This window comes from Perognathus longimembris, chromosome 14, assembly GCF_023159225.1.
Source record: "Perognathus longimembris pacificus isolate PPM17 chromosome 14, ASM2315922v1, whole genome shotgun sequence".
NCBI lineage: Eukaryota > Metazoa > Chordata > Mammalia > Rodentia > Heteromyidae > Perognathus > Perognathus longimembris.
In genome coordinates, this window is record NC_063174.1 from 39006535 (window position 1) to 39019058 (window position 12524).

General features: G+C 39.3%; 1 protein-coding gene across 6 annotated transcripts in view; it reads left to right on the forward strand.

The window, feature by feature from the left end:
* The window catches only part of Sipa1l1 (signal induced proliferation associated 1 like 1), a 251478-nt gene that overhangs the window by 195133 nt on the left and 43821 nt on the right, over positions 1–12524 (forward strand). For all 6 annotated transcript variants that reach the window (XM_048362391.1, XM_048362392.1, XM_048362397.1 and 3 more), the window contains one exon: positions 2295–2564. In XM_048362391.1, the coding sequence (XP_048218348.1) occupies positions 2295–2564 (270 nt within the window). The remainder of the gene's footprint in view (positions 1–2294; positions 2565–12524) is intronic.

The window sequence follows — 12524 nt, forward strand, 5'->3', positions numbered from 1 at the left end:
TATTCTGCAGAGACACTAGCCAGCAGTTCTTGAAGAAAGCAATCAAGGGCCATTCAAGAGCTAAAAACAAACAGTTACATAAAAAGACCAAATTACTTTTTTCCGGGGGATTTCAGAATCAAATTACTTTCTAAATAAGAAAAGGTTGCAAAGTGTTTTTTCCCTTTGAAAGTGGGAAAACATACTGCTTTAGAGGTAGAAGGGCTGTTGGAACTCATGTGGTTCAAATCTCAATCTTTGAGTTGAAAGATGTTTTGCATGCTTTCTCCAGATCCTTAGTTATTACATGGCTTCTAGGGAGAGAACTGCACTCAAAATATAAGGCTTTTCTGACCTGGGAGTGGTGTTGAGCTATTATGTTCAATATTCGGTTCATTTCTCTGTGTGTCATAGTGCTAAAGGAAAATGGAGAGAGTGATGAGAAATAACAATGAAAAGAGAATGAATGAAAAACTGAAAAATTAAAATGAAGAGATGAAATGACTTTTCAATTTATAATTTCAGAGGGTTATCATTTGTCACTTTTAGCAATTCCTGCTGACCACAGCTCTCTTCAGCTTAGTTTCTAAAAATTGTTGAATTTTTCTTTCTGATATAGGCTGTTAACTTGAGTGAGATATGACAGTCACTGTAGATGTGAAGGATGCCTGAGAAGTTAGCATTAGGGACTGTGCTACTGGGGACTAAACTGGAATTGACCTGTAGGTACATTAATTCTGTTGGTTCAAACTCTGGCCCTGATACCTCTTGGCTGTATTAACTGGGCAAATTAATGTCTCCATTTCTTCACCTATAAAGTAGGGATAAGGGTATTAAGTGTCCCCTTCCTACAGTTGCTGAAATACAGCAGATTAGTGCCTGGCTTGTTGAAAGTTACCTGTTATTACAGTTACCATTCTTCACTAAATTTTACTTTGGATGATAGTGAAAAGCCTTTCATTTAATATTTATGCATCGCATTACAACCCACCTTCTCTTTGTTCTCCATTGTACTGTCTGTTCACTTCTTCATTTCTTAAGTCATTCTTAGGTTTCATAGATCCTTACGAGACTAGTAAGCCAGGAGTGGGTACTTTGCCATGAAAGCCAATTGGGTTAAATAGAGTGTATCATTACATTTATGTCACCATTTGTACCTTCTCCTAGACTTTTGGCTCTCATTCCATGAAATACAAAGTCTTTAACTCTTGCCTGCATTATCTCTAAAGGACCTCATTGAAGGGCTGTTGCACAGTTGCTTTTACCCCTTCTTTCCAAATTTTTCCACCTGTTACCTAATCTTTACAACTCCTTTACAAAAGGAAATGATTTTCCTACTTAGTGATGAACTTCAAATGCACAGTTTGAGTTAATACTCTAGTAGGAATAGCATTTACCTGTCAAGTTAATAATTGATTGCACCTCCCTTCACTGTGTGGGTATAAAGCAGTGGAAGGTAGGTTCCAAATGTCCTGTGGGTTAGGTTTCAGGTGGTAACACAAAATGGGACTAAAGAAACAAAACATATTTAATGTTAATTTCACTCAGGCTGTTCCCTAGAGACAACCCTGACCCTGAAAGGTTTCTTTGAAGGAAAAAGAAATCTGATTTTAGATTATGCTTTGTTCCCTGGGGATTTAATAATTGTAATATTTCCATAATTGGGTCTTTTCCCTTTCTAAGCTAAATTTAGCTCTGTGTTTGGATTTTAGGATTTCTCCTGCCTTAATTTCTTGATTCTTGGGACCCTACCTAGCACACTTAGAACTATATCTTCTTTTTTTGTTTTCTTTTATTTTTGTTGTATTTTTGTTGTTTTCTTGTAGGCCGTGGAGCTTGAACTCTGGGCCTGGGTGCTCTTGAGCTCTTCAGCTCAAGGCTAGCACTCTACCACTTGAGCCATAGCACCACTTGCGGTTTTCTGATGATTAATTGGAGATAAGAGTCTCACAGACTTTCCTGTCTGGGCTGGCTTTGAACCATGATCCTCAGAGCTCAAGTTTCCTGAGTATCTAGGATCATAGGTGTGAGCCACTGGTACCGAGCAACTATACCTTCTTTAGAGTCTCAGTATTTAAGGCTCCTAGGTTAAGATTCAGTAAAGGAAAACACTAGTGTAATACTTTCTGGGATTCTGATTTTTTTTAAGGAAAATAATTACATGACCTTAAGATTGAAAAAGGGTTAGAAACAGGATGAAGTTTGGGATTCATTCAAATGTTGATGAAAATCTGTGGTTCTACCAATAATAAGACAGAGTGTCTTATTTCTTTTCCTGTTCCTCCTTCCCCTGCCCCCCTTGGCCTAACCTATAGGAGTTGCTCAGAAACCTACCGCATGCCAGTGATGGAATATAAAATGAATGATGGTGTTTCATACGAGTTCAAGTTTCCCTTCCGAAATAATAACAAATGGCAGCGAAATGCCAACAAGGGGCCTCATTCACCTCAAGTCCCGTCCCAGGTTCAGAGTCCCATGACCTCACGGCTGAATGCTGGGAAAGGTGATGGGAAGATGCCTCCTCCAGAACGAGCAGCCAACATTCCTCGAAGCATCTCCAGTGATGGACGCCCACTAGAGAGGCGGTGAGTACACCTTCAAAAGTCTAGAAAACTTTAGTTTTAAGACTTCCCATGTTTTTCTAGAAATGAAGAATAAATACAAGATGCATGCATGAGTGGCTTTCAAAGCAAGCATGGAGAGTTTCTAGAGCTATCAGGATAACTGAAGATGTACACCCAACAGGACATTCAGCCCCATGTGGTAGTACTTATTTGTGCTTTACTCATGTGGTAGTACTTATTTGTGCTTTACTCTTTAATTTCTATGTGATTACCAACGGATCACCACCATGTTGCTTAGCACCACATGGATTAGAGTATAGCAGACTCTTTGAGGTAACAGTGACAATAATATCATCTTTGCTAGACTTCATTGTTGTGGGGCAAGTGATAAGATAGGAGCATCTGAATATAGTGTTTCTTTAATTAAATATCTGTGTTTCTCTTTATTAAAGAAAAAATCATTCTGAGAAAGGAAACCTGGAACAGCACAGCATATTTTTTATTATTTAGAAAGCAGAAAATAGCCAGTAGAAGGTGTCATACAAGGATAACACAAAAACACTCAACCCTGAGTTACATAAGCAAAAGAGAGAAGGATGGAGGAATCCTAGAGTGTAAGGAACCAAGGTTTGGTGTTAAATTGAATGTCACAATATATTCCCTCACAAAAGGTTACTAGGGCCCTTGTAAAGTATGCTCAGCACTTTCATCTGAAATTAACTGTGAGATGCAGCACCTTGAACTAGACTGGAGTCTAAGCCTAAAATTAAACTAGAATACATGCTTTCAAAATGTGAATAACAATTGACCATCAAAGTTTTTTTTAAAGACATTTTCTGTAAATTTAGTTTCTTTGACTCAATGCTAATGAAGGAACCAGTTAAGTTGAGAAATCTTCAAGTCACCTACTAAGAGCAGCCAGCTTCTTTCTCTCTACCCACTGCCCTGTCCTCTTACTTGTCACATCTCAGGATATTTATGTGGAAACCCTTATAAGCTAAGGAGAATTCTGTGTTCCAGGAATTAGGTTGGGTAGAAGAGAATCCCTGTGGAACCCAGGACATGATCCTTACTCATCTGAGCAACAGAATCTGGTTCAGCAAGAATGGGATGCCAAGGAAAATGTTCCCAGATATGCATAAGTAGTCTTTGGTCTACTGCAAAGCACAAAGCAGGAAGCAGAAAAAGCATACTATGAATTCTTATATTATAGTCTGGCTTCTGTGCTATTGTATGAAACACCATCATATAACCCATTTCAAAATAATAAGGTGCACCTAGAAATAATTTGCCAAAACAAATGCACACACAAAAGTTGTCTTCCTAAAATTCCTGATTTACTCCTGGAAATTTATTTACAGTCTTTGCTGTTTATCTCAAAAAAAGAGTCCACTCCCAAGTAGCCCATTCCTATCTGGTCCCCTTGCTTTCATTGTTTTTTGAGGAGGAAATGCATCCAAGAAATCTCTGAATAAAGTCTTTGTCTTATATATTCCAAGCTTGGTTTCTTCCAAGGTTTGTTAGCTATAATTCATGATTTGGTCTACAATTTAAAATACGAACCTAGGAAACTATTGTTTAGAGAGGGACCTTTTTTCCTCTGTAGAACCATCAAGGGGCTTTCAGAGGTGAAACTAATTGATGCATTTGCCTTCACAGTATTCCATATGATAAAATTATGGCATGTGTTTTGATTCTCTGTTGAATTTAATTTCTACAACAGAAGCTAAAGCTCGTTGCTGAACAAAAGTTCAGGAAACTGCCTTCCAGAAGTGAAAATATTTCTTGTGGCTAATTGTCTTGCAATTCTAGGAGCTTATCACAGGACTCCTTTATTTATTTATTTTTATTAAGTCAAATACCTCGTGGGGCTCCAGGGGAAAGAGCATCTCATTGCTCACCTGAAAACAGGAGGAGCCCTGTGCCTCTGAGCTGTGGGATAGAACAGGCAGAGTGAGGCAGCATTGGTTTGTGGGGGACATTTCATGCTGCTTAACACCTCCTCAGGCTTTGTAGTTTGTCTTTGTATATCTTAGGTTTCGATTTCAGATTGATCATAGGATGGAGGACTTGGACATGGCTTTTGAAATCTTAGCCCTACATTTTCAGGCTGTTAGGAGTCATTTGGCTCTTCATCAGATTGAAGTACATGGCAATCAGATAGTCTTGTTTTCTACTTTAACATTCCTAGATTTTAGTAATATGCAATTTCCTTTTTTGAGTTTAACTTCAAAGTCTAATAAAGAAGGTACAGTCAAATATTGGGTCATAGAGTAGAAATTCACAAAGAATTATTCCCTGAGTGCTTCATGGTTCTCCAGGTTTGTGAAGCTCATACTGGAATATAATCTTCTTCCTGGAATGAGGTTAAAATATAAATGGAAAATGTAGTCATTATTCTATAATGTTACTGGGAGTAAAATGTCTCTCCTGAGATGAGGATGTGAAGCTCTGCGCTGGGACTTGCCTCGTTCACTTGGTGTTTTCCCCTGGGTGCCAGTTGCCATTGTACCTGGACATACACATAACTATGACATGGAATTTCCAGATGAGTCATAAATAGTCAAAATGAACTCTAAGAGTCTGCCATACTTTGAATCTTCCCTCACAGTTGTTTCATTCCACTTATCTTTCTCCCCCCCAGAATGTTGTATTGAGAAACCCAGCTATGTTTAGGCTTAAGCTGTCAGCACTGTCAAGTCTCTTCTACTCAGACTGTAGAAACCTGTCTGGTTTGTTCACCCTGGCCAAGTCTAGCATAGTCCATTTTGAATGAAAATGTTCATTTGCTGCTTTGAGAAACCTAGTTTTTCTATAATTGTATGCAAAAGCTCAGATTTGAAAGTCATTAAGTACCATTTCTTTTAAATTTGTAGACCACCTTATTTTTCTTTAATACAGTGGTCATGATTTTTATGTCATACTGAGATTTGAGTTTTTATTTTAGCAGGAGTTATTCAGCAAGATGGATTGTGACACATCAGAACCTCAAGTTTAATTCTATGTGGTTTGAATATGAGAGTTTTTTGGTCCTCAGATGACCATTGGATGACAGAATTTCATTGAATTTCTGATAGTATTTTAGCATAATATTTAATAGAGAGAGGAGGGGATGGATGGATGGATCGATCGATCGAGCTATAGATGATGTGGTTGATATTGGCCTTCAGTTTATTTAGTTTCAAGGTAGGATGGGAATCACACCAACTTTATGGGATTGGTAATAAAACCCTGATCTGGAATAATATACTTGAAAAAGTCAAGTCGTTTGAGGGGCTTTGTATGAAGAGCAAGTATAGTGTTTGACATTAGATTTTTATCAAACCATTGGTATAGCAAACACTGTCTGCCTGGATCACAGTTGTAGGACTTGACATGAAGATCCACATGTCATAGAATTGAAAGCTTTACTGGGGTTACTCTGGCTAAGTACATTTTCATTTCCATATTTTCCAATGCACTGGGTGTTGTTCAATCTGTAACTCTTTTGATACTGGTTTCAACTTCCTTTTTCTTCAAACTGTTTCCTTGTTACTCTAGTTTGGGTGAGTGTTCCCCAAAGGACTAACTGTAAAAGTTGGTCCTGAGGGTGATCCTGCTGGGAGATGCCATGAATTTTTAAGAGGGGAGGCCCATCGCGAGATTCTTACGTTTTGGGGGGTGTTCCTTGCAAGGGGATATTAGGGTCCTTTCTGTCCCTTCTTTCATGTTGATTTCTGGCTTGAGATGTGCATGCCCACTTCAGTATTCACCTTTGTGCCATGCATTTACCAGAGGATCAGACCAATAGAACTATTTGGTCTTTGATTTGAACCTTCAGAACTGTGAGCCAAGTAGACCTCTTTTTCTTCTTAGACATCCTCTCTGGAGTCTTGCATAGCAGTAACATGAAGCTAATGGATATATTGTTTTCCCAGACTTTATTCCTGTTTTATTTTTATCATCAGCTCTTTGTACCTATTTCATTACTATGAAAGTTTTTGTTCTCCATGATAGTTTCCTTATTTTTCTTCAAATTCTATACTATGTAATATCTCTAGATGGTCATCCACTTTGGTAATCTCAGCCATCTTAAATATAGTCCTTTTTGCATCTTACTGTATATAGCCCAGGGTGATCTACAACTTGTGTTCCTCCGTCATCAGCCTCCAGTGCTGAGCTTATAGATGTGTCCTAGATCCCAGTTCTAACTAGTTAGCTTTGGCATCTTTTGCACTTTTCACGTTCATGGGCCTGACTACTGAATGTCACATAGTGTCTCATTATTCACAAATCAAAAGTGAGTTAAACTCTTACCTCTTCTTGTGTGAAATGCTTGTCAGTGAATGGCATTACCATCTTCTTGAATATCCAAAGCAAACCTATGCTTTGACCTTTCCCTATGTTCTTCTCCCTACACCCAATGACCTATGGAATCCTGACTCCTATTTTTCCTATTTTTAAGCTTCTTTCTTGTTATTGCCTCAAGAACACTTGTTTTGTGCTAGGGTGGAAGGGGTTGCATAAAGTATTTCCAAAATCTTTTTTTTTTGGCCAGTCCTGGGCCTTGGACTCAGGGCCTGAGCACCATCCCTGGCTTCTTCCTGCTTAAGACTAGCACTCTGCCACCTGAGCCACAGCGCCCCTTCTGGCCGTTTTCCATATATGTGGTGCTGGGGAATCGAACTGAGAGCTTCATGTGTAGGAGGCAAGCACTCTTGCCACTAGGCCATATTCCCAGCCCTCCAAAATCTTTAAAATATGTTGACCAGCCTCCTGCTGGTCTAACAGAAATGGAAGTGTTCCTCAGGCTAAGCATTTTGGTTCAACCCCCTATCTTTCTGTATAACCTTCAGAGTCTAGTCCAGTTCTTGAGCATGGTTGGTAAGAGACCTGCAAGTAAGCTTGCTTGGCCTTAACTTTTCCTGTTCCTTGTTGCTACCACACCTCCACGCAAACCCCAGTGTCTAGCTGATGTATAGATGACTGGTCTCTGAGAGGGCCGTGCTCTCTAATGTGAATGGTTCTGCTTTGCCCAGCCCACCTTCTGCTTCTCTCCCCATAGCTCAACTCCTGTGAGCCTTTTGGATGTCGCTTTTAATTTCTCTAAAACACTCATTCCATCTCTATCTCCGTTGTTTTACTGTGAATTTGACAACACCAGATGCCTTCTTCTTTCATAGAACATACTACATTTCCTTTTAATCTTATTTGTCTCCTTTTCCAAATAAACCCTCACCCACCTACAAACATACCAAGATATACTGAAGTCCTTCCCAGAAGCCAGATCTAACATGTCTCTTGATATAATGTTCCTGAACTGTAAATGGCCTAAGATCTGTGTCCTATGATGAAAATCACTTAGGATAACAACAGAGTGTCCATTTGCTATCTGCCAATCATTACATTTCTGAAATAAAGTGGCTTTCCTTTCCTTTTGACTCACAGGAACAATCGTTGCCATAATGTCGTAGGCCAGCAAAGGTGAAGTGCTCTTTTCACCTGAATGCTCTCAGCTGATTGCTGAATCACAAGAGGGCATAAGAATAAGGCACAGCTTTTCTGGCCCAGGGCATCTGATCTCTGCCCACCTCTTTAGAATTTGCAGGGTGGTTTTAGAGAGCAAAACATAAGTACACAAAGAGGGGACAATGGGAATTGACTTGCAACATACCTGTGCCTCTGCTTGAATGTATGTATAGGTACCAGCCCCTGCCTTCCAAAAGACTGAATACTGCCTAGTTGTCTTAAAAAAAAAAAAAAGGAGACATTTCCTATTATGCCGATTTACCCTGGTGTATAGGATAAGCTCGGACCACTGACCACACCACTGCTTCACCTTGGAATTTGCCTTTCTTCCCTTTACTTATAGATATACTTCCTCTGTTTCTTTATGAGGGTTTACTCTCTTGTTCTTCCAATCATACTATTGTTCTCTACCTGTGCTGTGCTCCAGCCTAACATTGCCATTGTGCAAGGTGACATGATACCTCACATTCCTGTACCCCTACTCCTGTCTTCAGAAATGTTCTTGCCTTCCTCCAAAACCATTTCAAGAGTATTTCCTTCATAAAACACCCTTTTTCATAGTTTCCCAACTATATCTGACTGCTAACCTGCCTGAGGGCCCTCTGCACTCTAGTTGCATTTCTCTCATAACCAGTACATTTTATTTAAAAATTAAAGGTTACTATTATGGGTTCTTATTCTATGCCAAGCTCTGTTCAGTCCTTTGTGTTAGGTTTTGTCAACTAACCTTCACAACAGAATAATCAGTTGGTTGTTATTTGTCCTCTTTATAAACATGGGTATAAACAAAGGTAAGGATGTCCAACCTCTAAGAGATGAAATAATTTGTTCAAGGTCATAGCTAATTAATAATGGAGCTGAGATTAGAATCAGCTCGTGTGACTGGAGAGCCCATATCTCAGTCTATGTGTTCCCTGAGTAAAATCTACCACCATATATAATGGAGCTCACTAAATGTATGAAGAACAAATGTGCTTCCTGCCAAGGGGGTCTAGCTACATTCACTGCAGTCGGGGCCAGCTTTGTGAGCCTGACACCTATGCAGTTGTATAGGTCCTCACATTCAGCAGGAACAGAGCACTCTGCTGTCATGTTGAGATTGTTTGAACAAGGGGACCCACATTTTCATCGTGTCTTGAATCCCACAAATTAAATAGCTGGTCTGCCTGCAGACATTGTTATTTCTTGTCCTTCAAAATCATCCTTAGATATAAAAATGACTCTTATCTTGAGGCATTTGTGATGTATCCTGGGCTATAAAATACTACAGCAATAATCCATTTATCTCAGTATAGAAAACATGGTATCATCCCAGCTGTACAAGAGAGTTCTGTTTCATACATTGACCTTGCATTAGGAAGTTTATCAGAATAGTATTTCCAGATCCTGCCTAAAAACTAATGCAGATTTTAAGGTCAGGAGCTTATGGTAACTATTTTCAGAGAACATAGGAGGGCATGAAAGGCAGAGGGATGAGTTGCTTCAATTTGAGCACAACTTGTACAGATGTGTTCTGGATAAAATACTTAGATTATTTGACCTTGAATCATGTCAGAATTTTTCTAAGTATAATTCCAAAAGAAGCCTAGTTTATACACACAGATGAGGGCAGAGTATTTTAACTTGGTCCCATTCCCTGGGTGAATAGCATTTTAATTGCTCAGTTGTGGCAAAATGCTGTGCATAATTACATACTCAGGTATCTAATTTGTCAGTCATGGATGTTATTTGAAATCCTCTGGATTGTTTAGACTGTGATTTGACTCTTTGTATATGGGTTACAGAGGGCCTTATCTCCTTGGACTCATTTAAGCAGTATTGTTACTTTGAAGAAAACCCAGAAAATAGAAGTATAATTAATCCTAAATACTCAGGAAATGATGTTACACATAATTACTTGTACACCAATAATCCCTCACTGATAGATTAATAATTTCTAATCAGTCATAGTCTGGAGTGATCTAATAATTTCTAATCAGTCATAGTCTGGAGTGATCAGCTTTAATAAGCATCTTTTACCTTGCAAAAGTTCTGTGATCAGTGATTCATGGGAGGAATGAAGGAGCAAGGATTATTTTATTAGAAATCTGGGGTATTTTTTGACAGTTCTTTTTAGTCCTGGTATGAGAACACTTCTAGGAAAATGAAGTACTGATATTGATCTTGGACCATATCTTCTTGCATGCCTAGCCCCTTCCATTCTTCATTTCCAGTTCAGTGAGATGAATTGAATATGGAGTGTAGCCCTCCAGATACAGGTGTGTTGTCTGCTAGTGCTCACAAGCATGGAGTTTCCCTTTGCTGCATCCTTAGTACCATGACAAAGCACTGATGTATTCTTTCGGGGGCGGGGGAGGGCAGGATGAAGGGAAGAAAAACAGAGCCCCAAGGAATGTATAGCATTAATTGTTTAAACATGCAAAACAAAACATTTATTTCTTTTCTTTGGGAGAGGGGCAAGTTTATCTCAGAGTCTCATACTTACTAGACTGATAGTTTACTGCTGAGCCATGTCACTAGCCCTGGTTTTCACTCGTTATTTAGGGTCGTATCTTGCTTCCTGCCCAGGTGCATGCCAGGACTTTAACCTGTCTATTTTAGAATCCCTGTGTTTGCTGGAATCACAGGCATATCCTGAGACCATGTCTATCTTTCCTCTATGGAAATGAAATTTATCTGATTTTTCTGTCCTGGATGGCCTGAAACTATAGTCCTCCCAATCTCAGTATGGTATGGGATGACAGGTACATGACACTATGTCTGAATCTTAAAGACTTTCATGCCTGAGCTGGCCTACAACCACATTCCTCCCAACTTCAATCAAGCAACTAGGATTCTAGGCAGGAACCACCAGTACTGGCTCAAATATATTCATTTCTTTTTAAATTGTATTTTCTTTTTGGTGAGACTAGGATTTGAATTTAAAGCTTTGTGCTTTCTACACTTGGGCTCTACCACTTGAGCCAATCCTACAGCCCCATTTTGCTGGTCATTTTTGAGAATAGGGTCTTAGAACTTTTTTTCCAGGGCTGACCTGGGTGGGGCCTTATGTGCTCAACCTTCAAAATAGCCAGGACTGCAGGTATGAGCATTACCAGCATGCAACTACATTTGTCTATTTCTTAACTAAGAAGAAGTTTAAATGTAGGGAAAAGAGACTTCTGAAATCAATGCTAAAACATTTAGAGAATTCCTTTCTGGCAAGTACCTGAATGTTCTGTAAACACATTGTTGCTTATACTCTAGAGTTCAAAGATCTCACAGTAACTGAGTTGTTAATATTCATTCTCCAAATCTATTTGGTCACTAGCATCAGATTTTTGAGGACCTTTAAAGCAGAACTATCTGGATTTGCCTCAGAAGAAAAGCTAGTGACTTTGCTGTAATTCACTTGATCTAGCAACTCTTGGTTCCTAGTTGCAGGGTGGGGGCAGAGTAGACAGGTCGAGGAGGTCATCAAGCTGGAAGCCAGTTGAAGGAGGCTGTTCTCCTTTCCCAGCACACTTTTTCCAGCATGCAGGCCAAGTTCCAGCAATAAATGCCATCAGACACTTGACGGAAGTGGATTACCAGGACCCAGGCAGTGGCATCTCCTCTCTGAGTAGGTCTGCTCTCAGATATTTAGGTTATGGCATCAACATCAGAGTATTTGGAAAGAATAGCAAAGTCACAGGTCACAAGAATAAGGACTAATTTCAGTTTTTCTTTGCCTGGTGTACTTGCATCTGGAGCCATAAAAACATTTGGATGTCATTCCATCGGTTGCTCTATGTGTGTTCTCTGTGTGTGAACAGTCAGAGAACAAAGCTACTATTGAGTTATACAAATTCTGAAGAGGGATGGGGAATGAATGCTGGCCTTCTCAAAATGCTATTTTTTTTTTCATTTGGGACAACTCCAGTAACCAAATAGAATTTTCTGATACATTTGCCAAATAAATGAACTGAGAGTTGAAACTAGCATGAGATATTTTAGCTTAATGTACGTTTTGGAGAACAGGTTAAGAAAAGCAAGCCCTAAAAACAAAGTTACATCTTGACTTTCCCAAGGAATCCTATTGTTACTTCCTTACTGAAGCATAAGCATTTGTCTACCCAGGAGAAATAGGGAAAATTTACCAGGCCAGGCCAAATACTACCTTGGCCCCCAGGTGAATTCCCATTCTGCCCCCATCCCCACCCCTACCCCGTTTCTCTGAAATATTGCTTCCACTTGGAAGTGAAAAGTTTTAAGCACTTACAAAATGAAACTGCATGTGAAGTTTATGCTAGGTACATGTAAAAGCCAAACTCTTAAGTCAGAAAGGAGAATGGTGTCTTTGCTCTATTTGGACTTATGCCATCTCTTAATCCTTAGACTTTCGTTTATGCAGGAGGTTTTTGCTTGTTCTTTTCTTTTTTGTAGGTTATTCCTCACCTTCCTACTCCAATCCAGATCCTTTCCAATTACTTTAGAACAAGTTGTGAGAAGATT